The following is a 26,989-nucleotide window of genomic DNA, read 5'->3' as shown; positions in this document are numbered from 1 at the left end:
AGCAAAATTGCAACTACATCAAAGAACTTTTTTTCCTGAACCATCTGAAAGTAAGTTGTCATCTTCCCTAACATTTGTTAACTTTTAACTTGGAAGTAATTGTAGATTCGGAGGAAGTTGCAATGAAATGTCCAGGGAGGTCCGCATGCGCCCCTCACCCAGGCTCCCCCAGTGTTCGCATCTTGCATAACTCTAGGACAATATCAAATCTGTGGAAGTGACGTTAGCAAAATCCACAGTTTTTATAGTTGCACTAGTTATACCTGTATTTGTAGGTGTGGCGCTACACAATTTTATCACATGTGTAGCTTTGTGTATCCACCACCACAATCAAGATACGTAATGATGCCATTACGCAAGGCTCCCTCGAGCTACCCCTTCATATCCACAGGGACTGCCGCCACTGATCTATTCTCCATCTCTCTGATTGTTATTTCACGGTGTTACAGAAGTGAAATCATGCAGTATGTATCCTCTTGAGACTGGCTTTTTACACTCAGCTTCATTTCCTGGTGGTTCATCCAGGTTTGTTGCGTGTATCAAACTGCTTCCAAATTGCCTCCTGAGTTTCGCGGATTCTCCCTCTCCTCCTTCTCCCCTTTGGGGCCATCTGGCTGCAGGCAAGATGTGAGGGAAGGGAGTCTTCATTGCTCTTTTTCTTTTCTGCAGGCTCTCTCCTGACAGCAGTTGAGGTATAGCCCAACTCTCCTGGTCTTCAGGCACAGCCTCTGTCTTTTGTGCACTAGGCCAGTGGTCCTGGCCAGTTGTAAGGAGCAGTCTGAGGTCTCAGCATGGCCGGTGCGTGGGGACTGCTCCTGGACACTGGCCCAACATCCCGTGCAGATCAGGCTTCCCATCGCAGCTGTCACGGACGCTGCTACCGCTTTGTCTTCAGCCACCTTGCATACCCCACAGAGGGTGCTGTGAGAGCGTGGGAGTGTCTACTACACCACTCAGGCCCTGGGGAAGCGGGGAGTCGGTCCTCCTGGTCCTCTGTCTACCTAATTGCACAGTGCCACCATTTCTACTGCACTGTGGTCAACTCCTGTTGTTGTGGGACTAAGATGCTTGAATCTTTCTGAGGGCTATTGCCTCCCAGAAGGCAAGGAACAAGTCTCTCTGCTGTAGATTCCCTGAGCTTATTTGCTTGTTTCTAGTATTTTTCTACTTACTCCCCACTGGGTTTTTAGCTCCTAGGATATCCTAGGATGGGGGTGGGGCGGATATAAGGAAGTCCTATCTGACCTCTTGCCCTTCACCTCTTCTCCCCCTCTCACTTCATCTTCATGTCAAAATAAAACTGCCTCTACATCGTATTGATGCCTCTTTACACTGTGGCTTAGACCCAACTTTTTCCTCATCTGTACGTTAAAAGAATTTTGAAAACTTTTGCACGTTTTTATGTGACATCTGGAAAAATGTTACCAGAAGTATAATAGTTGCTAAAAATGTAATTTCTGATGTATTGTATATTTTACCTCTATTATTGGCTTATTATTTATTGTTCTTTTAAAACATATTTAGTGGTTACCCAGGGTTCATAATATACAACTTTAGTTTGTCACAGTCTATCTTAATACTGTGTAGCTTCACATATAGCATAAGAACCTTACAATAGTATACTTAGAATTCTTACCTCCTGTCTTTTGCAAGTCTTAGGTTTTTTTGTGTTACCACTCGCTGTGGTAGGGCATCTATAGTTTGTCAGAAAGGAGTTAGTAAATGTTCCTTCATGGGTGCCAGCAACTGCTATGAACCGACACCCTCAGCAAACTCATCAGCTGCTGTCGTCCTGAAAATGAGGCACTGATTTGAGGATGAATGCTAAAATAGTGGATCAGCCTTGTTCCCATGGATGTGGTCATCTGCTCTTTCTGAAATTTTAGGAATAAGATAGCATCTGAATCCTTTAAGAGGTTATTTTTCAAAACTATTGTTTGTTTTTCATAGTGAGCCCTCCTTTTTAGCAGAATGTTAGGATTTTATCCACTCCAAGAGCATTATATAAATGGACTGTGTTCCTTAAATATGGGAAAATTCCCAAAGGTATTTGCTTGTGTCTGTTGTTTGTTTAGGTCTTATTTCATGTTAACAATGGTGCTGGAAGGATAACAGCCACATATGAGCCCAAAGCTACCAATACTCTCTGCGATGGAAAATGGCACACACTTCAAGCTAACAAAAGCAAACACCGTGTGGTTCTGATCGTTGATGGGAACGCAATTCGTGCTGAAAGTCCACACACCCAGTCCACCTCGGCAGACACCAACAATCCCATTTATGTCGGTGGCTATCCTGGTACGTGTGGATGTCTGATCTGCTCATTCACTTGTAAAGGACATTGTCACTGGGGGAAGTCTTAGTTCAGGTTGATATAGAATAGAGATTAAGAAAAATACATGGTTTGGGTGTCAAATCCTTTACCATTTTAGAAAGGCTATTCCAAATACCTAGGAATTCTTGGAAAAATTAAAATAACCTACACACATAACTTGATCATGAGGTAAGACTCTGAGAACATCGGATGTGATGTAGAGTGAGCTGGATGACTCTTCTGAAGCAAATCATCTTAGATGACTCCCAGAGTAAGGAATCATTTTTGGGTGGGTAATCATTTTAGAGGACAAACATTGTCTTATCCTGTCACATCGATTTTGAATTAAATTATGCATTTCAGGTGTTCCAAGTAATTGTTACAAATGATAATATGTCTCTTTTATGACTTTTTAAGTCACAGCTATGCCTTAAAAATATTATATATGAGAAGTTTTCATTGACTCATCCTATCACTGAAGCCACATATGTGGAAGAATATTATTCTAATTTTGATATAGAAACCACTTGAGATTATTTTTGTTCTTATTGTGCTATCCATGTCATTTAACAAAATTAAGCAACACTTACCTTTTCTTCTCTCCTAAACAGCTGATGTAAAGCAAAACTGCCTGAGCAGCCGGGCCTCCTTCCGGGGCTGTTTGAGAAAGCTCACTCTGACTAAGGGCCCGCTAGTGCAGTCCTGTGACTTCAGCAGAGCTTTTGACCTTCAAGGAGTTTTCCCTCATTCCTGTCCTGGGACTGAGCCCTGAACTCAGGGAAGCTCCTCAACTGGCAACCACTGCTTATATTTTGAAGAGAATTATTTTTGTGATTAAAATTTCTTCAGTTCAGATTTCATTTCCAAGTCAGGTTAAGTGTTTCCAGAGAGAAATCTTATGTTTATGTTAAACTAAAACCACATGTACGGCAAATACCTCTATTAAATAGTTTAAAATGTAAATTGAATTCATTGGCTCTCTTTTTTAAAGATTTTTTTTAATGAGTCTTTGTCAACATCGAATATTCTGTTGATTACTGCATGATATTTCATGTTTTGCATTTTGACCTTTTAGAAAATAAAATATCACTACAGACTATAACAGATTAGAGCAGAGTATGAATACTTAATTTCTTTACCAAAATTTTAAGCTTCCATTTCTACAACAGACAAGCGGTGCTGTTGGTTTCGTTTCAGCAGAGGGCACCAGCTGTTTGCCACATAAGCCTGTACACAGGCTCCGGCGAGTCACAGGGGCAAAGGGAACAGGAAGGAGACAGACCCTCCTTCAGATGTGAAACCGGCCATTGATGATTAAGCAGCTAGTAACTATGGGGGACTGGAATTTGCCAACTCAAAATATGTCTCTGCCTGAATAACATTTTGACCCCCACCTCCACTAACTGACCAAAGAAGTTTGGGATGGGAGGCCTGCTCCTAGAAAAGGCTATTACTATAGACATCTCCGGGTACCTGGGTGGGTCGTGCTAAGCCCATTCTTAGTTCTGGTTACCCTTTAGAGGATACATTTACACTTGTAAAGAAAATCTCCATTTGTAAAGGTATCTTCTTCCCTGTACCAGGAAGAAGGTAGGGATGGCCTTACCTAGAAACTTATCAAAATGGAAGGCGATGGAAGGCGAGGACTTAAATCTGCATGATAAACTTACTCATTGTTAACTGTGCTGTTTGGGCAATATGCTGTCTGACTCCCACTAGGTTCCTATAGATGACGTCTTGCTGGAACCTGGGTTACCATGGTAATGGGTGTTTGAGCTATTTTTTTCAGGAACTGAACCCCTTGTACACTTCAGGCCGGATTGAGACCACCAACCCATCAACTGGGCCCTTTTGATGGCAAGAGGTTGGAACCCACCCTCAGGGCATGGTAATGCCGCCATTCTGTGAACATGTGTCCTACGAAGAGACATGAAGGCTGACCACGCTTGCGCAGATCATCAATTACCTCATCTCCCCTCACCTCCAATCATTTCAGACCACCTTTCCCCCTTCCCCATAAATACCCCTGAGTCTCTATTTTCAGGGAGGCGGATTTGAGACTTGTTCTCCCGTTTTCCTCACTTGGCTGCCTTGTGATTAAACCCTCTCTCTCTGCAATCTTGCCATCTTGGTGATTGGCTTTCTGGGCGGTGGGCAAAAACGGACCTGGTGTGGTTAACAGATGTAGCCTTGTTCTGTCAGGACCTGACCTAACAGAGCATTTTGCAGGATTAAAAAAAAATGGCATCACAACTAGTTAGCTGTTTTTTTATTGTCAATTTTATTTTCTCCCCTTGGGATGAGACAGTTTTCCTTGATCAGCTACTTTTTCTGAGAGAATGTGTGTAATTTCAAAAGAAGGAAAATTTAAAGGCCATGTATGTATATTCTTTTAATGAACTAAGCAGTTTTAAACCCAGATTTCAGAAGTCTCATTTGGTTCCCTCCAGCTGTATTTTAGTTCTCTGTGGCCTTGGCTGGGATCAGAATGGCTGCTATCCCATGTGCTTCAGAAAAATGATTTCACTTTTCAAATGCTTACTGGAAGAGAGTTCTCTGCCTCTCTTCGCAATGACCTACTTTTCTAATATGGAAAGCGATAGATTCCATTTCTATTTCTGTGAGAGATTTTAATTTGATAAGGAAGGCAGCAGTCATCCTCGTCCGTCCCTGTCCCTCTCCTGTGCCTTGCTCATGTTTCTGAACCCTTGTGGCAATCTGCAACTCCTGGCTGATGCCTCTGAAATTTGTATTTCCTTCCCCATTCAGTATCTGCGTGAGGATGGCAGAGAACGGTAGCAGCCAGCTGGGGAAGTGCTAATTGCTCTGCAGCACCTGGCAGTGTGAGGACTGTGGGCCACTGCAGTCTTAAGGCAGCTCACTTGGGCAGCTGGATTGGGAAACGGGCGTTTGCCATCTCAGCAGTGAAGATGCACAGGGGCTCCTCACTGTGCCGTGGGTGGCCTCTCTGTTCACGTTTCCATGGAAACCATTGACAGTGGGAGACGGCAGCTCGGACATTCTAGACGTTGTCCACCATGTTGGGTGAGGAGGCGATCCTAACCAGGACAGAGAGCAGCTTGTAGAGTTGCCATGGACTTTGCTCCCTTCCCTCCCTCCCCCTCTCTCCCTCCTCTCTACTCACCCTCACCACTTATTAACAGAGCTGAAACAGAGTTTGGGCTTTTCGTGGTTATAACTGTTCACAAGGCCTCTCTTAAAAGATCCCTCAAGGGAAAGTCCACTTCTCTCCCCTTTGGCCTCTCGCTGAGCACGGAGTAGAGCAACCTGGGGTTAGAAGACTCATGATGGTAAAGCACCTGGGCTCCAGCTCAGGCATCCGGGTCTGACTCTCACACAGGGCCTTGTGTGGGTTCCTTAACTTCTCTCAGCAAGGCAGGATTCAGGCCTTTAGAGTTAGGCTGCCAGAGAAAATACAGGTCACTCTGTTAAATTTGAATTTCAGATAAACAACAAAGACATTGTTAGTATAAGTATGTCCTAACTGTTGGATGACATCCTATATTTTTTATTTGCCAAATCTAACAACCTCACTTTACAGGCCCCAAGGGCCTAAAAAGATTAATACCCCTTCCCTCACTGCCAAATGGTTCAAAATTTAAAAACTACGTCTTAAAAGACATGCAACAAAGTCCATTGACGATCATATTTTTCCCATGATGCTTTTATTGAAATATCAGGTTTTTTTCAAAACCTATTTTTGGTGGCCCAAGCATTTACTTAGTCTGCCTATTAATCCATCACTTTTTTTTAAGTTGTGGTAAAATATAGATAACATAAAATTTACCATTTTAACCATTTTTAAGTGTGCAGTTCTGCGGCATTAAGTACGTTCACACTGTGGTACCACCACCACCATCCAGCTCCGGGACTTGTGTCATCTTGCAGAATAAGCTCCGTACCCGTGAACCACTAATCCCCCATTTCCTTCTCTCCCCAGCTTCTGGCAGCCGCCATTTTACTTTCTGTCTGCATGGATTTGACTTCCCTAGGTACCTCACATAGGTAGGATCATTCAATACTTGTCCTTCTGCGACTGGCTTATCACTTAGCATAATGTCCGCCAGGTTCATCCATGTTGTGGCATATGTGAGAATTTCCTTCCTTTTTAAGGCTGAATAATATCCCATTGTATCTATAGACCACATTTTGTTTCTCCATTCATCCATCAATGGGCGCTGGGGTTACTTCCACCTTTTGGCTATTACGAATAATGCTGCTATGAACATGAGTGTACAAATATTTGTTCGAGTCTCTACTTTCAATTCTTTTAGGTATATACCCAGAAGTGGAATTACTGGATCATATAGTAAATCTATTTTTAATTTTTTGAAGAACCACCATACTTTTTCCATGGCATCCAGCACTGTCTTAAGCCTTGATTTTCTCATCTGTAGAGTGGGGTTATGATACCAATCTCAAAAAGGTATATATTTAAGAAATATTATTAAAATTGACTCAAAAAGAAAGAGAACACCTGAATAAGCCATCATTGACCTTAGCGAAATTTAATCCTCAGTCACACCTGCCCACAGAAAAGTCCAATGACCAGTTAGTTTAAAGGCAAGTTTTTTGTTTTTTTGTGTGTGTGACGAAGACTAGCCCTGAGCTAACATCCGTTGCCAATCCTCCTCATTTTTGCTAAGGAAGATTGGCCCTGGGCTAACATCCATGCACATCTTCCTCTACTTTATATGGAACGCCACCACAGCATGGCTTGACAAGCGGTGTGTTGGTCCACGCCCAGGATCCGAACCTGCAAACCCCAGCTGCCAAAGCAGAGCCCATGAATTTAACCGCTATGCCACCAGGCTGGCCCCACAAGTTTTATTAAACATCAGAAACAAGAAAAAGAAAACTAAGCAACCCATTTAACATAGCTGGTATAATCTTTATAAGGCCTGATTTATATAATACATTATTGATTTTTCTAAGATTGTCTGCCTATACAACTATTTCTAAAATGATGCATTGGAATTAGGGATGATACACACATGGCTGAATATGGAATCACTGTATATCAACACAGGCTTATGAATTAAGTGCTAATTCACTGTCCAAACCAGAAATTAAGAGGAAACTAGATAAAATGCTCTTTTAGAATTGCTGGGCCCAGGAGGCATATGTATTTTCACCTTAAAACACTATCAATCAAGGGCTAAATGGTGGTACCATGAGATAGACAGGTCTGAGAAGGTTTAAAGAGATAGGTATAACTAGGCTTTGCAAAATGCACCATAGCAGCATTTGTGGGCCACAGCCCAATTTAGAAAGTGCTTTCATATGCACGGTGGTGTTTGGGTCTGGAGAAGGGGACTTGGGAGCATGACACATGGGTCTAAGTTGCCCAGCTTAAAGAAAGGGAACTGTTGGGTGTAATGGGAAGGAGGGGTGGGTAGGTGGAGAGAGAACAGAGTGGATGGGGCCTGATCATGGAGAGCCCAGAAATCAAGCAGGTAGGAAGGAGCCTGGACACGATGCCTTGTGAAGGATCACAGTTTTCCACCAGGGGAGTGTTGTGACGCAAGGGTGCATTTGAAATCATAAACTGGCTGGAGTGCACCCTGAGTCAGCCAGATGAGTAAGATTAATTAAGTAGTGGCTGATAACCAGGGCAGCGATAAAGGACAAGAGAATTTTATAGGAATGTTCGAGTTCCAGCAGCACGTTAGCTTCAGGCAGTAAAAGATCATGAGGCTCAGCAGGGAGCTGGGAGCAATGAGAAGGGTGGTTCCATGGACAGGAGATAAATTGAGAAAACTTATGAGCTTAGTTTTGAATTTGAAAGGATAGTGAGAACATCTGAAGGGAGATGTCTTAGCTGGTCGGAGGGAGAGGAATGAAGACCAGATGAGCAAAAGAGCTGGCTAATGGGCAGAGGGCTTAGGCACCACTGCCTCCAAGGCGTGCCAAGATCGCCACTGAGTCCTGGATGAGGAAACATAGTTGTAATTAGTATTTTGGTGGTGAACATGATGTAATCTATGCAGAAATAGAAGTATAATGATGTCCACCTGAAATTTTTACAATGTTATAAACCAATGTTACTGCAATAAACAAACAAAAAAACAATAATGAAACATGTATCAAGCATTTCTCATGGGCCAGGTACAAGGCTAAAAAAAAAAAAAAGATGGGCCTTAGAACTACAACGAAGGTAAATGGGCTAAGAAACTCTCACTGGGTGTTAGTGTATGCATACATTTTCTGAACACTGCTGGGTTTTGATGTGGTTCCTTCCATAAAATAGCTGTTCACAGACTCAATGGAGTCTCAGAGTCTTTTGGATTCTGAAAATGGTTTCTTACTATGTGTTTTATTTTCTTAAGGTAATAATTTTTCTAAAAATGAAGGAATTAGTAATGCAGAGATAAAGAAGTCTTGCTCGATTTCTTATAATGGTAGTGCTACTTGGTAATGGTGACACTCCATTCTTCACCAGTAGCAGAAACTCTTTAATGGCTGATTACATATTTTAAAATCTCATGATAGCCTGTACATTTCCTCCTCAGCCATGATAAACTCTCTTCCCACATTGTCATCTGCTTTTCTCTCTTGCTTGGAACTACGACTGGAGACAATTCTGCTCTGCCTCCACCCCCGCCCCGCCCCAGCTGGACTCTTCTCACAACTACAATCTTTGTTATTTATACATCAGCCTCAGAATCACTTGTTCATAATGGCACAGTATCTCCAGCGCAGTTCCAAATGTCTAAAGGAAGGCAACAGCCTGAGTAGAAAGCATCAGGTCATTTTCTTAGCTTGGACTGTATTGAAAAGCAAAGTGAACATGGGCACGTCTCCTACCATCTTGTGATAACTGTTTTTTCTTAGGTGTATTTTGAAGCCTTGATATTTCTCTATCAATATTATATCAAATTATATTTCATATAGTTTTCAAAATTCCAACAGTATCACGTAAATTTCAAGTCTGTGTAGTTCATGTCCCTATTCTCTGTGTGCAGCTGCATTTTTATCTTCCAATGTCTTTGATGTCTTCCTGGACAGACCCGTATAGCACAGACTGCTCTGGTTGGGGACCTGCCATTGTTCTTGATGGCTCAGAGATATGCTCAGCTTTCCCCTCAGATCATATATGCTCCTCAATGATCCTCTAGTTGTTTTAAAGGTACTAGAAGGTCTATATTGTGCTGTGCTGGATATTTCTTAGGCATTTCTCCTAGAGCTAACATAATTAGGACTTATGGGAGATTATTAGTAAACAATTGTTGAATTGAATATTAGTTTATTATTTTTTCCTAAAAATACGTCAGCAGTGTAGTTCTTCCTATAAATTTCAAAAGTTCTTTGCAAATGTAATTCCTCTGAACCATCTAATAAGCATAAAATAAATGGCAGAATAAACCTCTTTTGCAAGATAGTCCCAAAAGAAGTTCTATAGGCTTAGTGGTTCTCATATGTATTAAAATTTTCAGCTTACTATATTCGGAAATGTCAAAGCCATCAGGATTTTTTCAAAGGTTGACGAAGACAGCTCTTGTTGCTTTCAGACTCTTTCAATGTCTAACAATGAGACCCATAGCAGCTGTCTAAAGCAAGGACTTGGATGAGAACACAATGGAAATCATTTTTTCTCTCTGAGCAACACAATTTAGAAATGATATTTTCTTCTCACAGTACATGTAATGTGTAATACCTAATTATAAAGTATTAAAATACAAACTCCACTTTGAATATTGAAGAGCTGTGGTCTCTGTTTATGTAATTAATTTCATAACTATGAAAGAGTAAAGTTTATGACAGTTTGTTTTAGCCAGAGTCATTGTAAGCATCAAGCATTTCATCAACAATTTAATTTTTAGCATGTGTTCAACATCCAAATGTGATTGTTTGTTATGAATAAAAAACTGTAAAAGCTTTGGGGAAAATTGAAGAATGCTGAGTTGTGTCCCTCTTAGGTGGTCAGAAGAGAATAATTAGGGACAGAACATCAGTCAAGGAGCGGGTAGAAGCTTGTGAGGAATGGACACACCAGAGGTTACAACTGGGGCTTTGCAACCAAACTAGAAAGGTAAGCAGGGTTTAGGTGTGGAGAGGAAGGTAGCAAGTCTGATGAACACTGCGCGATTTAAATGTAATTCTGTACCCTTGAAGTTTGATTAAATTGAACGTGGAATTTAAGAAGAAATATGAGTGAGACTGACAAAAGAAAAAGTAGAAAATGATCTGGCAGGCTAAACTTATTAAGTCTGGGTGGAGAAAGATGTTCGAACTTGGAAGACTCTGTGGAAAGCTTTTGATCTTCTAGGTGAGATCAGAAGTGAACTGAAGAAAGCACTTCTTAGTAGGCTAACCTCAAAGGGAACACTTTCTTCTCCTTTCATTAAGTGTTATATTGGAATTGAGTAAATTAGAGGGAAAAAAGGAGGAGAGGAATCCTAAACTGATAAAGTAACTATTGCAAATCAATGAATTATTGCTAACTCTTACAGCAATTCCCACAGTGGAAAAGCATGCAAGTGTGTGCTTTTTAATTGATGTAACCACAGAAAATGGGGTAGAACTTATTGTCTGAAGATAACCTAGTTGCTTTCTTACGAAAATAAACAACTAAACAATTCTTCAGAGGCTTACAACAGGACCCAGAGTCTACGGTACCTAACACTCACAATGTCCAGGATACAATTCAAAATCTCTCGACAGACACACAACCAGGAAGATAGGACCAATTCTCAAGGGGAAAAAACATTCAACAAATGCCAATCTCAGGATGGAATTATCAGAAAAAGACCTTACAGCAGCTATTGTATCTATGCTTCATAAGGTCAGGGAAAACACATTGGATATTAATGAAATGATACAAATTCTCAACAGAGAAATGGAAAATAGAAAAAAAGAACCATTTGAAAATTATTGAACTGAAAAATACAGTATCTGAAGTAAAAAAAAAAAATATCACTGAATGTACTCAATATTAGAATGGAGATGATAAAGGAAAGAGTCAGTAAACGTGAAGACAGACCAATAAAAATTATCCAACCTACCAAATGGAGAGAGAAAATATTGAAAAAAAATAAACCAGTAGGGCCGGCTCCGTGGCTTAGTGGTTAAGTGCGCACACTCTGCTGCTGGCGGCCCGGGTTCGGATCCTGGGCGCGCACTGACGCACTGCTTCTCCGGCCATGCTGAGGCTGCGTCCCACATACAGCAACTAGAAGGATGTGCAGCTATGACATACAACTATCTACTGGGGCTTCGGGGGAAAAAAATAAATAAATAAAGTTAAAAAAAATTTTAAAGAAAAAAATAAATAAATAAACCAGGAGTGTCAGTTACCTGTAGATAACATATAAAGATCTAACATATTATTACTAGAGTCTCACAGGTGGAAGAGAAAAAGATTGGAACATAAAAAAATATTTTCAGCAAGAATGTCAAAAAACTCCCCAAATTTAGTGACAGACATGAATTTACAGATTCAAGACATTTAGCAAACTCCATACAGAATAAACTCAAGAACAATGCCTCAACACATAATAAGGCATATCTCATTTTATTGTGCTTCACAGATATTGTGTTTCTTAGAAATTGAAGGTTTGTGGCAACCCTGCATTGAGCAAGTCTACTGGAGCCATTTTTCCAACAGCATTTGCTCACTTCTTGTCTCTGTGTTACATTTTGTTAATTCTCGCAATATTTCTTTTTGTTTTTTTTTGAAGAGGTTCTTTATTTATTTTAATTTTTTGTTTATTGCAGTAACATTGGTTTATAACATTGTATAAATTTCAGGTGTACATCATTATACTTCTATTTCTGCATAGATTACATCATGTTCACCACCCAAATACTAATTACAACCATCACCACACACATGTGCCGAATTATCCCTTTCACCCTCCTCCCTCCCCACTTCCCCTCTGGTAACCACTAATCCAATCTCTGTCTCTATGTGTTTGTTTGTTGTTGTTATTATCTACTACTTAATGAGGGAAATCATATGGTATTTGACCTTCTCCCTCTGACTTATTTCACTTTGCATAATACCCTCAATGTCCATCCATGTTGTCACAAATGGCTGGATTTTATCGTTTCTTATGGCTGAGTAGTATTCCATTGTGTATATATACCACATCTTCTTCATCCATTCACCCCTTGATGGGCACTTAGGTTGCTTCCACGTCTTGGCTATCGTGAATAATGCTGCAATGAACACAGGGGTGCATGTATCTTTACGTATTGGTGTTTTCAAGTTCTTTGGATAAATACCCAGCAGTGGAATAGCTGGATCATATGGTAGTTCTATCCTTAATTTTTTGAGGAATCTCCATACTGTTTTCCATATGGCTGCACCAGTTTGCACTCCCACCAGCAATGTACGAGAGTTCCCTTCTCTCCACATCCTCTCCAACATATGTTGTTTCCTGTCTTGTTAATTATAGCCATTCTGACGGGTGTGAGGTGATATCTCATTGTAGTTTTGATTTGCATTTCCCTGATAGTTAATGATTTTGAACATCTTTTCATGCGTCTGTTGGCCATCTGTATATCCTCTTTGGAGAAATGTCTGTTCAGGTCTTTTGCCCATTTTTTAATTGGGTTGTTAGCTTTTTTGTTGTTGAGATGAATGCGTTCTTTATATATTTTGGAGATTAACCCCCTTATCAGATGTATGGTTTGCAAATATCTTCTCCCAATTGTTAGGTTGTCTTTTCGTTTTGTTGATGGTTTCCTTTGCTGTGCAGAAGCTTCTTAATTTCATGTAGTTCCATTTGTTTATTTTTTCTATTGTTTCTCTTTCCCCGTAAGACATGGTGCTTGAAAATATGTTGCTAAGACCGATGTCGAAGAGCGTACTGACTATGTTTTCTTCTAGAAGTTTCATAGTTTCAGGTCTTATATTCAAGTCTTTAATCCATTTTGAGTTAATTTTTGTATACAGTGTGAGGTAAGGGTCTACTTTCATTTTTTTGCACGTGGCTATCCAGTTTTCCCAACACCATTTGTTGAAGAGACTTTCTTTTCTCCATTGTATGTTCTTGGCTCCTTTGTCAAAGATTAGCTGTCCATAGATGTGTGGGTTTATTTCTGGTCTTTCGATTCTATTCCATTGATCTGTGTGTCTGTTTTTGTGCCAGTACCATGCAGTTTTGGTTACTATAGCTTTGTAGTATATTTTGAAATCAGGGAGTGTGATACCGCCAGCTTTGTTCTTTTTTCTCAGGATTCCTTTAGCTATTCAGGGTCTTTTGTTGTTCCATATAAATTTTAGGATTCTTTGTTCTATTTCTGTGAAAAATGTTGTTGGAACTTTGATAGGGATTGCATTGAATCTATAGATTGCTTTAGGAAGTATGGACATCTTAACTATGTTAATTTTTCCAATCCAAGAGCACGGAATATCTTTCCATTTCTTTGTGTCTTTTTCAGTTTCTTTCAGCAATGTTTTATAGTTTTCAGTGTACAGATCTTTCACCTCTTTGGTTAAGTTTATTCCTAGGTATTTTATTCTTTTTGTTGCAATTGTAAATGGGATGGTATTCTTAATTTCTCTTTCTGCTACTTCGTTGTTATTGTATAGAAATGCAACTGATTTTTGTATGTTGATTTTGTATCCTGCAACTTTACTTTAATTCATTTATTACTTCTAAAAGTTTTTTGGTGGATTCTTTAGAGTTTTCTTTATATAAAATCATGTCATCTGCAAATAGTGAGAGTTTCACTTTTTCCTTTCCAATTTGGATTCCTTTTATTTCTTTTTCTTGCCTAATTGCTCTGGCTAGGAACTTCTGGTACTATGTTAAATAGGAGTGGTGACAGTGGGCATCCTTGTCTGGTTCCTGTTCTTAGAGGGATAGCTTTCAGTTTTTCACCATTGAGGATGATATTAGCTGTGGGTTTGTCATATATGGCCTTTAATATGTTGAGGTACTTTCCTTCTATACCCATTTTATTCAGAGTTTGTATCATAAATGGATACTGTATCTTGTCAATGCTTTCTATGCATCTATTGAGATGATCGTGTGATTTTTATTCTTCATTTTACTAATGTGGTTTATTACGTTGATTGATTTGCAAATGTTGAACCATCCCTGCATACCAGGAATAAATCCCACTTGATCATGGTGTATAATCTTTTTAACGTATTGTTGTATGCAATTTGCTAGTATTTTGTTGAGGATTTTTGCATTGATGTTAATCAGTGATATTGGCCTGTAATTTTCTTTTTTTGTGTTGTCCTTGTCTGGTTTTGGTATCAGGGTAATGTCGGCTTCGTAGAATGAGTTAGGGAGCTTCCCCCATCCTCAATTTTTTGGAAGAGTTTGAGAAGGATAGGTATTAAGTCTTCTTTGAATGTTTGGTAGAATTCATGATGGAAGCCATCTGGTCCTGGACTTTTATTTTTGGGGAGGTTTTTGATTACTGTTTTGATCTCCTTACTGGTGATTGGTCTATTCAAATTCTCTATTTCTTCTTGATCCAGTTTTGGAAGGTTGTATGATTCTAAGAATTTATCCATTTCTTCCAGATTGTCGAATTGGTTGGCGTATAGCTTTTCATAGTATTCTCTTATAATCTTTTGTATTTCTGAGGTGTCTGTTGTAATTTCTCCTCTTTCATTTCTGATTTTACTTATTTGTGCCTTCTCTCTTTTTTTTTTGGTTAGTCTAGCTAAAGGTTTGTCAATTTTGTTTATCTTTTCAAAGAACCAGCTCTTCATTTTATTAATTTTTTTCTATTGTTTTTTTTTTAGTCTCTATTTCATTTATTTCTGCTCTGATTTTTATTATTTCCCTTCTTCTACTGATTTTGGGCTTTGTTTGTTCTTCTTTTTCCAGTTCCTTTAGGTGCATTGTTAGATTGTTTATTTGAGATTCTTCTTGTTTGTTGAGATAGGCCTGTATTGCTATAAACTTCCCTCTTAGAACTGTTTTTGCTGTATCCCATAAATTCTGGCATGTCATATTTTCATTTTCATTTGTCTCCAGGTATTTTTTTATTTCTCCTTTGATTTCTTCATTGACCCAATCGTTGTTCAGTAGTATTTTATTTAATCTCCACGTATTTGTGGCTTTTCTGATTTTCTTCTTATAGTTGATTTCTAGTTTCGTACCGTTGTGGTAAGAAAAGATGCTTGGTATTATTTCAATCTTCTTAAATTTATGGAGACTTGTTTTGTGGCCTAATATGTGATCAATCCTGGAGAATGTTCCATGTGCATTTGAAAAGAACGTGTATTCTTCGGTTTTTAGGTGGAATGCTCTATATATATCTACTAGGTCCATCTATTCTAGTGTGTCATTTAAGGCCAATGTTTCCTTTTTGATCTTCTGTTTGGATGATCTATCCGTTGGTGTAAGTGGAGTGTTAAAGTCCCCTACTATTATTGTGTTACTGTCTATTTCTCTTTTTATGTCTGTTAATAATTGCTTTATATATTTAGGTGCACCTACATTGGGTGTGTAGATATTTACAAGTGTTATATCCTCTTGTTGGATTGTTCCCTTGAGCATTATGCCCTTCTTTTTCTCTTTTTACAGTTTTTTTTTGTAGTCTATTTTGTCTGATATGAGTATTGCTACCCCAGCTTTCTTTTCATGGCCATTTGTCTCACGATATTTCTAACTTTTTCATTATTATTATATTTGTTATGGTCGTCTGTGATCAGTGATCTTTGATGTCACTATTGTAATTTGTTTTGGGGCACCACAAACTGCACCCATATAAGACAGCAAACATAATCGGTAAATGTTGTGTGTTTTCTGACTGCTCCACCAACAAGCCCATTCTCCCAACTCTCTCCCTCTCCTCAAGCCTCCCTATTCACTGAGACACGACAATATTGAAATTAGGCCAATTAATAACCCTACAATGGCCCCTAAGTGTTCAAGCAAAAGGAAGAGTCGCATGTCTCTCACTTTAAATCAAAAGCTACAAATGATTAAGCTTTGTGAGGAAGGCATGTTGAAAGCTGAGATAGGCCTAAAGCTAGGCGTCTTGCACCAGACAGTTAGCCAAGTTGTGAATGCAAAGGAAAAGTTCTTGAAAGAAATTAGAAGTGCTACTTCAGTGAATACAGGAATGACAAAAAAGCGAAAGAGCCTATTGCTGATGTGGAGAAAGTTTTAGTGGTCTGGATAGAAGATCAAACCAGCCACAACTCTCTTCAATTCTATGAAGGCTGAGAGAGGTGAGGAAGCTGCAGAAGAAGAGTGTGAAGCTAGCAGAGGTTCGTTCATGAGGTTTAAGGAAAGAAGCCATCTCCATAACATACAAGTGCAAGTTGAAGCAGCAAGCACTGATGTAGAAGCTGCAGCAGGTTATCCAGAAGATCTAGCCAAGATAATTAATGAAGGTGGTTACACTAAACAACAAATTTTTCAATGTAGCTTATATTGGAAGAAGATGCCATCTAGGACCTTCATAGCTAGAGAGGAGAAGTCAATGACTGGCTACGAAGTTTCAAAGGACAGGCTGACTCTCTTGTTAGGGCCTAATGCAGCTGGTGACTTTAAGTTGAAGCCAATGGTCATTTATCATTCTGAAAATTCTAGGGCCCTTATGAATTATGCTAAATCTACTCTGCCTGTGCTCTATAAATGGAACAACAAAGCCTGGATGACAGCACATCTGTTTCCAACATGGTTTACTGAATATTTTAAGCCCACTGTTGAGACCTACTACTCAGAAGAAAAGATTCCTTTCAAGATATTACTGCTCATTGAAAATGCACCTGGTCACCCAAGAGCTCTGATGGAAATTAATGTTGGTTTCATGCCTGCTAACACAATATCCATTCTGCAGCCCATGGATCAAGGAGTAATTTCAACTTTCAAGTCAAATTTATTATTTAGGAAATACATTCCGTAAGGTTATAGCTGCCATAGATAGTGGTTCCTCTGATGGATCTGAACAAAGTAAATTGAAAACCTTCTGTAAAGGATTCATAATTCTAGACGCCATTAAGAACATTTTTGATTCACAGGAAGAGGTCAAAATATCAACATTAACAGGAGTTTGGAAGAAGTTGATTCTGACCCTCATGGATGACTTTGAGGGGCTCAAGACTTTAGTGGAGGAAGTAACTGCAGATGTGGTGGAAACAGCAAGAGAACTGGAATTAGAAGTGGAGCCTGAAGATGTGACTGAATTGCTGCAATCTCATGATAAAACTTCAATAGATGAAGAGTCGGCAAAGAAAGTGATTTCTTGAGATGGAATCTACTCCTGGTGAAGATGCTGTGAAGACTGTAGAAACGACAACAAAGGATTTAGAATATTGCGTAAACTTAGTTGATAAAGCAGTGGCAGGGTTTGAGAGGATTGACTCTAATTTTGAAAGAAGTTCTATTATGAGTAAAACACTATCAAACAGCATTGCATGCTACAGAGAACTTGTTCTCAAAAGAAAGAGTCAATTGATGCAGCAAACTACATTGTTGTCTTCTTTTAAGCAATCGCCATAGCCACTCCAACCCCAGCAACCACCATCTTGATCAATCAGCAACCATCAACACTGAAGCAAGACCCTCAACCAGCAAAAAGATTACAACTCGCTGAAAGCTCATATGATAGTTAGCATTTTTTAGCAGTAAAGTGTTGGTTTTTTGCTTTTTGGGGTTTTTTTTTTGGTGAGGAAGATTGGCCCTAAGCTAACATCTGTTGCCGATCTTCCTCTTTTTGCTGAGGAAGGTTAGCCCTGAGCTAACATCTGTGCCAGTCTTCCTCTATTTTATATGTAGGATGCCACCACAGCATGGCTTAATGTGCGGTGCGTAGGTCTGTGCCCGGGATCAGAACCTGCAAACCCCGGGCCACTGAAGCGGAGCATGCAAAGTTAACCACTACACCACCGGGCTGGCCCCAGCAATAAAGTGTTTTTTAATTAAGGTATGTACATTGTTTTTTGAGACATAATGCTATTGCACACTTAGTGGACAACAGTATAGTGTAAACAAAACTTTTATATGCACTGCGAAACCAAAAAATTCTCATGACTCACTTTATTGCAATATTTGCTTTATTGTGGTGGTCTGGAACCGAACCTGCAATATCTCCAAAGCTATGCCTGTAATCAAACTTTTAAAACCCAAAGATAACTAAAGAATTCTTGAAAGCAGCTAAAGAAAAAAAGCACACATTACAATGATTCAAACATCCATGAATTTCTCAGGAGAAACCATGAAGGCCAGAAGACAGCAGAACTACATCTTTAAAGTACTAAAAGAAAACAGCTTATCAACCCAGAATTCTGCATCCAGTGAAAATATTCTGGAATTCAGGAATAAAAGTGAACTAAAGACATTCTCAGATGAAAGAAAACAAAGATAACTCATCAAAAGCAGTCCTGCTCTTGTATCCAGAACATATAAAGAACACTCATAACTCAATAATAATACAAACAACCCAACTAAAAATGAGCAAAGGATTAGAATAGATATCTCACAAGAGAAGAAATATGAATCGCCACACAGGGAAGAGAAGTTGCTCAACATATTAGTCATTAGGGAAATGCAAAGTAACACGTGAGATCCACCTGCAGAGCCTCCAGCTGGGCAGGCAGTGTCGGCGCAGTCACCACACAGCTGGAGCTCTTGTCCACTCCTGGTGGGGGTGTACGACGTACAACACTTCGGAAAAGAGTGTGGTAATTTCTTTAAAAAGGTAAGTATACACCTACCATACATCCCAGCTATTCTATTCTTGGCATTTATCAAAGAGAAAGAAAAACACATATCTACACAAAGACTTGTAGAAAAATGTTCTTAGGAGCTTTAGTTGTAGTAGCCCAAAACTGGAAACATCCAGATGTCCATCGATAGAAGAATAGATAAACTATAGTATATTCATGTAATGAAATACTATATAGAAATAACAAGGAATAAACTATTGATACATGGATGAATCTCAGAAATACTATGCTTAATGAAAAAAGCCTTACACAAAAATACATGCTGTATGATATCATTTGTATAAAATTCTAGAAAATGCCTGGGGTCAGGGTGGAGAGAGGAATAGATTATGAATGGGCATAAGGAAACTTTTTGGGGTGATTGAACTGCTGACTATCTTGTTTGTGGTGATGGCTTCATAAGTGTATACATATATTAAAACCAATCATTTTAAATACCTGCTGTGTAATTGTACTTAATATACCTCAATAAAGTTGTACAAAAATAATCAATTAAAAAATGTGACTTCCCCAAATCTTCTCTTCAGTCCCATAGTTATTAATAGTAGGCCCAATTTAAATTCCACATGAGCATTTGAACTTGATACCTCAAAGCATGCCGATATCACTGTGCAGAGTAGAGTGCGAACATTCTTTCAGGGAAGAGACTGTCCCTGCTCTCACTTGTCATGATGACCAGGGACCTGGAGGCTTTGTAGCTCACCATTAAGTGAAATATTCTGTGATTGGTGCTGCCGAGGGAATTGAAATTTCAGTTTATTTCAGTATTAACTACAAATTTCCACATGTTTCAGATTTTCCAAATAATTGTTTGTCTACAAAGTGATGAGAAATGAATTTTTAATTGACTGAGGTCCTGGCTAGGCCTCAGGGTAGTCACTTCAAAGCTGAACAAACAGCAGGTAAGGACAGATAGAAGGCTTGTGTGATTTGACTCAAAACATTCTGGAAGGAAATTTCTAAAAATAAATACTATTCTTCCTGGACCTGTCTAATAGGCCCATGCAGAAACCAGGAGAATATGCCAGGGAATGAATCTTGAGGACTTTGGAAGGGGTGAGGCTGAGAGAGGAGTGAACACAAGCCTGGCTTAGACAGTGTTTATCGCTATTTGAGTACTTACCCACCGGAAAATAAAATATAGTTCTTGATATTAGTTATATATTTTTTGTTCTTACCAGTTTGATCTTAAATCATTGAGAACTTATTTCAGTCATTTCAGGTCATCAATGACTATCACTCTCAATATTACATGTCTTTAATCATGTATAGAATATAGTCTTTAAATACCAAAATTCCATTTTTGCTGTAACTCAACACTCTATCGACATTTAGTGTTTTTCTCAGATAAATTTCACTTCCAATCCCCTAAATGTGGATGCTCCTCAAATTTCCAACATTAACTTTGTTTTTCTGTTTTTCCTGCCTTAACTTAGATCCCATCTACGTCTAAAGTTTAAGATACAACCTAGCTGCAAAAGTTCCCAAAAGTTCAAAAAATCAGTATTCACAGTCTTTGACTTAACTTGATGTGACGTCTTCAAAATCCAGTTCCTGTGGTCTACCAGGCATTTCCACTTGGACGTGTCACCCAACATCTGGAACTCACGTTGTCTAAGCATGCCTACATCTTCCTCCCTCTAGCCCACCTAATTGGCTTCACTTCTGGATATCCTTATTTTTATTGGTGCCACCATCATTCTCTCAATAGGTTATAAATTCTCCCACTGTTAGAAATGTTAGGATAATCTTGATACTCTTATCCAGTCAGTCACTCATTACTACTGCTTTTTCCTTCAAAATGTTTTTTGCATTCCCAACTTTATTTCCATTTGCTAGTTTGTCTTTTTTCATTCTTTCACAAAATAAATTTTGAGCACCAACTATATGAAAGTCACTATCTTTGGCCCTGGACGTAGGGCAGTGAGCAAAACAGACCGAGTCATGCCGTCCTGGCCTCATCTCTCCTACTACCTTGGTGTCAGTCTCTCTCCGCTGGAGGTCTCTCTGCTCAGTGCAGCCAGCTTGCACTGCTAAAATACTTCTTTGATCATATCAGTACACTTCGCTAGCCTCTCAGGGGCTTCTGTAAGACAAATTCCACCCTCCTGGAGTTCCAGCCCCCTACAGCCTGTAGACAACCATCTCAAACTCGATATCTCCCTGAACCCTCTGTCCCAGCCAAAACGGGCTCTTTGCTGTCTATAAATACGTCTTGGCTCATTCCCACTTCATTAATCTTGCCTGTTCTACTTTTCCATCAATAATTTATTCCTCTCATCTCTCTGCATGTGAAATTCTAAATTCCTCTTTTCTGTGAATTCTTCCCAGCCCACTTCTACCTTTCTCTTCCACTTCTGAATTATTTCACACATACACCTGGCAATTAATCATGGTTTACCTTAGGGCATCTCTTTCATTGCAAAGAGCTCCTTATCAATTGCAGTGTTATTTATCTTTAAATGTTTGTCTTTTCCTCAGTCTTAAGCAGTGCTTCTTAATTAATGTTAGTTGATGTAATATACTGTAAGAATTTGAAATGACTCCTTCTTTGAGGAATCATTAGTTCTGGCACAGTGCCTGCTGTGCTCTTTGTGTTTCTACTGTTCCTTTAACCAACCACATGGTTAAAAAATGGAAGAGGAGGGAACACTTTCTAACACATTCTATGAGGCCAGCCCTGATATCAAAGCCAGACAAAGACACTACAAGAAGGGAAAACTACAGACCAATAACCCTTATGAATACTAATGCAAAAAATCCTCAACAAAATACTAACAAATCAAATTAAACAGCATATTAAAAGGTTTATACATGACCAAGAGTGATTTATGGAATGCAAAGATAGTTCAACATATGAAAATCAGTCAATATACCACACCACATTAACAGAATGAAGGGGGGAAGAAAACCACATAGTCATCTCAATTGAAGCAGAAAAGCATTTGACAAAATTCAACACTGTCATGGTTAATTTTATGTACCAATTTGATTGGGCTACAGTGTTCCCAGGTATTTGGTCAAACATGATGTTGGGTGTTTCTTTGAGGGTGTTCTTGGATGAGATTAACATTTAAATCAGGGAACTTCTGGGCTGGTGAACACATGGAGATTTGGGGAGAGTGGCATGCCTGGAAAGGGTATGGAAGCCCCAAGCCCCTTCCCACATACCTTGCACTATGCATCTCTTCCATCTGGCTATTCTTAAGTTATATCCTTTTATAATAAACCAGTCCTCTAAACCATGAACCTCTGATGTCATCTCCACTGTTTATCAAATCTTACTTCAGTTCTCTCATGAATGATATAATTCTCAGCCCATGCTTAAAGGAGAAAAGTCTGATGAAGATAAAGACAAGGAAAGGGAGGCTTTAGAAGTAAAAGAAAATTCTGAATACTTAAAGACCAATATACATGTACATGCAACATCAGTAGCCTTTGCGGTCGACTCAGAATTTTAACATGGCTGCCGACATCGATCCTCAGAATGTAGATGTTTATCACCACCAAAGACAGCTGAAGATACTGCTTGATCAAGTTGAAGGAGCAGTGGCAGATTTTAATGAATATATTAGATTAAGAACTGACTCTGCTCTGGCACAAGCTCAGAAATGTTTTGCACTGTATCAACAGGCATATGCAGGAAACAGTTCTTCACAAATTCAAGCAGATACAAAAGGTTTTGAAGAGGTCATAATGAAATTTCCAAAATGTGCTGAAGACTACATGCCCAGGCATTAACAGATCAACAACAGTTTGGTAAAGCTAATGAAATGTATGACAAATGTATTGATTTGGAACCTATATGTTCATAAAGGTTTACTTCAACTGCAGTGGAAGCAAAATCAGGATATAGGTTTGCAGCTTATCAGCAAAGCTACTGAAATTGACAACAAATGTGATTTTTGCACATAAAACCGTGAGAACTATTTAAGTACAAAGAGGAAACATGGAGAAAGTCATTGACGTGTTCAACAAAGCTATTAACCTGGTCAAATCAGAAATGGAGGTGGCTCATCTAAACTCACTTTCTTATGCTGCCCATGCCCAGACACAAGTTGCAAAGAAATACGGATTAAAACCACCAACGTTAGAAAATAGAGGAAAGGAAAATGACTTTCTGTTTAGAAGTTTACCCCCTTTTCAACTGACCCCTAAAGACACTGTCAGGAACTGTGTTGAAGGGTGGAACTTAGTATTCCCATCTGTGCTTTTGTCATGCATTACGTCTGTTTCGCGCTTGGGGGTTGGGTGGAGGGGCACTGCTCAAAAGCTGTAGTTTTTATTCCCCGTGCAACAAAAGCTTAGAACCTGTTTAAAGGGATATTAAAATAAAGATGGAAGAAGTACAAATGATGATTGGCCATGCAAATAAAAACTTTGATTTGTTAAAAAAAAAAATTTAAATGGGTAGACTGAGTAAAGCAGATTGCCCTCCCTAATGTGGGTGGACCTCGTCCAAACAGTGAAGGCCTGAATAGAACAAAAAGTTAAAATCTTTTTAACTTTTTTGAGGCTAGCAGGCTTTGGGGATATTGATAAAATGTTATACCAAGTTCTACTTCATTAATCATTATAAGACTGAAGGAAAAGGTGAGAAAAATTCCATGAGCAACTAAGTTAGATACAGGGGATGCCCACGTTCCTGGTCTTAGCAAACAGCCAAGGGTATTTATGTTTTGTTAGAAAGAAGAGGAGGACCTCACTCAAAGGGGAAAATATCCATTGAGTGTATATACACTAATTCTTAGTTGACATCTCAAGAAAAATGTAAAATATTCAATTCCCCCACTCTTTAAGACATGAAAGCAAATAACAAAAACATTCTTTATTTCCTTATTGAGCCTTTATTGTTAGATAGAAAGAGAGAGGAAGAAAAAAAGACTTGTAGGGGCCAGCCTAGTGGTGCAGTGGTTAAGTTTGTGCACTCTGCTTTGGCGGCCCAGGGTTCGCCCCTTCAGATCCTGGGCGTGGACCCACTCACCGCTCATCAAGCCATGCTGGGGTGGCATCCCACATAGAAGAGCTACAACTCTACAACTATGATACACAACTATGTACTGGGGCTTTGGGGAGGAAAAAAAAGAAAAAAGAGGAAGATTGGCAACAGATGTTAGCACAGGGCCAATCTTCCTAAAAAAAATGACTTTAGATTTCCAGAAATGGGGAGAGATGACAGACAGACCAGGAAAGGCCACCTCCTCAAGCCTATACCAATGATCATTCCTATACTAGAGTCACCATAAATACTATATTTTCTTCAACTACTCAAATTATAAATATTTAGTAACACCATCCACATAATTTCCTTTGTACTTGCCTCCAAGTTCTGATGTTTTTGTTAGGAAAATACTGTCACCTATGTTTACCCAGGCCTCAGACTAATACCTATTGGTTCCAGTTTCTCCCACCTGCCGAATAGCCAAAGTGATCCTTCATTTACATTTTCTCTTACCCCTCTACACCCTCCTCCACACTAGTGCAAACAAACTCCCAGCCCTAACTTGTCTAGGCTATGTAGGCCCCACGCTTCCACCCCGCTTTTCTCTGGGACATCAGCACTTTCCACTTGGCCAGGCTTCACCCTCCCCGCCTTGGATTAAGACATTTATAGAAGTTAACTAACTTGCACTTACTCATACAGCTGGTAAGTAGCAGAGCAAAACTTGTATAGAGGTCTTTATATCTGTATACCTCTCCCCACTCCTTTGCTCTTAATTACCACACTAAGTATGATATTGATACATATATATTCATTTACAAAGGGGGATTATAACGTAATGAAATGGATTTTTCTGTGTGGTTTGTGAAAAATCTATAGATAGTAGGTATATCATGTAAATGGGAATATATATGTAATATGCCTGATTAGAAAGATTTCTCATGGGTTTGTAAGGTGAGCATTGGGCAGTATTCTGCAGAAACACTTCTAGTTTCATGTGCTTTAAGATATGTTTTGACTACTCAAGAATGGCACATTTTATACCTATTCCAATCCAAAAATTGTTTTCTTGCCTCTGAGTGGTAACTAGACAAAAGAAATGTGTGTTGCATCACATCTAATACAGGATTCAAATAAAACATTAGAGAGCTTAGCTCCTGCACAGACAATAAAAGGATTAATTGCATCTTTAAGCAGAAACCAAGTGTCTTTAAGAAGAAACAAATTTAAAAGGGAGGAGAGCAAAGGAGAGTATTTTCATTGATCCATATTGGTAATGTGAGCTATAAACAAACTGTAAGGTGGAGAGTTGGGGCCTGGATCAATTACTGGAAAGGAATAATAACAAAAATATTTAAGTTTCCAGAGTTTTAGAGTTCTAGAAAGAGGTCTAGAATTTTCAAAGCACTTGATGGGGTTCAGGGGAGGCTGCCCCAAGATGTGCCACTCTGGTATGCAGATTATTTTGAGCTGAAGACAATAAAGGCTCAGAAGAATCATGAAGGACATTTGACCTTCCCCCAAACTGCCTGAAGGAATTTAAGATAACAGGCCTGTCCCCAGGATAGGCCATCACCATAGATAACTCTGGGTATCGATAGACTGTGAGGGTCCTTGCTAAGCCCATTCTTATCAAAGTTCTGTTTACCAAACATTTGCTTTTGTAAGAGAAATCTCCATTTGTAAAGGTGTCTCCCTCTCTGTACTGGGAAGAGAGGGGGATGACCTCATCTCTAGAAACTTATCAATGCGGAAGGCAAGGACTTAAATCTGCATAAACCTTACTCTTGTTTACTGTGCTTTTCTGGTAATCTCCCATAACCAACTCTCCCCACCCCCAATATCCTCCTTCATCTTTACCTGAATCTATTTAAGATGAGAACCTCTGCCACTTTGTCAAGACACTCAGTTTCGCTGGTCTCGCCCATTTATATATGTTATAAAGCTTTGTTTGATTTTCTCCTGCTGTTTGGTCTCATGTTAATTTAATTTGTAGCCCAGCCAGAAAGGACCCAGAGTGGGTAGAGGATAGTCTTCCTCCCCTTCAGTTCTTACATACACACTCTCATTTTACCATGATGATCCCACGCAGCAGGCAGAATACGTGTAATGCTCCCCATCCTACAGAGGAGGAAACTGAGGTGCAGAGTGTCAAAATTTTTTATGAAACATTTCATACCTAATAAATAACAGAGAGCACAAGTAATCTGACTGTTGTTCTAAAACCTTCAGAAACAGCTACCTAGTTCCTGAATGGCAGCACTGACCTGAGAAATGAAGTTTTCCCTGGATAATTTAGACCAAAAGTAATTGATATGGGAGTATTTTTAGGCCAAACTATTAATCACGATAATCCTGACAGAGTTTTGTATATTACATAAATGGCTCTCCAGGATCATACGTAGATAATGAACAACAGAAAAAGAAAGCAGCCACAAGATCTTATCATACGTCCAAGGTGTTAAAGACAACATTCATTCATTGCATAAGTATTTATTGAACAACTGCCATATGTCAGCCACTGTGTTAGATGTTAGGGATCCCACGGTAAGCAACACAGGTATTTGTCCCCACCTCACAGAGGTCACTATCCAGGGTGTAGGGAGTGGGATGAGTGAGATATATATCACATTTTAAAAACAAATCTCAAAGCTATATGATTACAAACTTTGAAGAGCACTATGAAGACTAGAGAGCTGCTATGGTCTGAACGCTTCCCCCCAATATTCCTATGTTTAAAGCTAACCCCTAAAGTGATGGTATTGGGAGGTGATGCCTTTGGGAGGTGATTACATCATCAGGGTGGACCTTCATCAATGGGATTAGTACCTTATAAAAGAGGCCCCCAAAGAGTTCCCTTGTCCCCTTCCACCACGTGACTATACAAGGAGAAGTCTGCTGCCCCCCAGAAGAAGGACATCACCTAACCTAGCTGGCACCCTGATCTCGGACTTCCAGCCTCCAGGAGGCCACCCAGTCTATGGCATTTTTGTCATCGCAGCCTGAAGGGACCAAGGTGCTGTAGAAGCTATGACAGGAGGACCTGATCTAACCTGGTACT

The 26,989-nt window shown here is 39.3% G+C and overlaps 2 protein-coding genes across 4 annotated transcripts in view; one reads left to right on the top strand and one right to left on the bottom strand.

Moving 5' to 3' along the window:
• The window catches only part of LAMA1 (laminin subunit alpha 1), a 158,852-nt gene extending 155,432 nt beyond the window's left edge, over window positions 1-3,420 (top strand). For all 3 annotated transcript variants that reach the window (XM_087438878.1, XM_087438877.1, XM_014780342.2), the window contains 2 exons: window positions 2,076-2,298; window positions 2,926-3,420. In XM_087438878.1, coding sequence (XP_087295004.1) covers window positions 2,076-2,298; window positions 2,926-3,086 — 384 coding nt within the window. In that variant the 3' untranslated portion in view covers window positions 3,087-3,420. The remainder of the gene's footprint in view (window positions 1-2,075; window positions 2,299-2,925) is intronic.
• A 2,032-nt stretch (window positions 3,421-5,452) lies between these two features.
• Window positions 5,453-26,989, bottom strand: part of ARHGAP28 (Rho GTPase activating protein 28) — a 245,692-nt gene continuing 224,155 nt past the window's right edge. The window contains exon 18 of the mRNA XM_087438882.1: window positions 5,453-5,736. Within this exon, the coding sequence (XP_087295008.1) occupies window positions 5,718-5,736 (19 nt within the window). The 3' untranslated portion in view covers window positions 5,453-5,717. The remainder of the gene's footprint in view (window positions 5,737-26,989) is intronic.

Source organism: Ceratotherium simum, chromosome 14, assembly GCF_057802395.1.
Source record: "Ceratotherium simum simum isolate JZ-2026a chromosome 14, ASM5780239v1, whole genome shotgun sequence".
Classification (NCBI taxonomy): Eukaryota; Metazoa; Chordata; class Mammalia; order Perissodactyla; family Rhinocerotidae; genus Ceratotherium; species Ceratotherium simum.
Note: the sequence above shows the minus strand (reverse complement) of the source record. Positions and strands in the feature narration are given on the sequence as shown.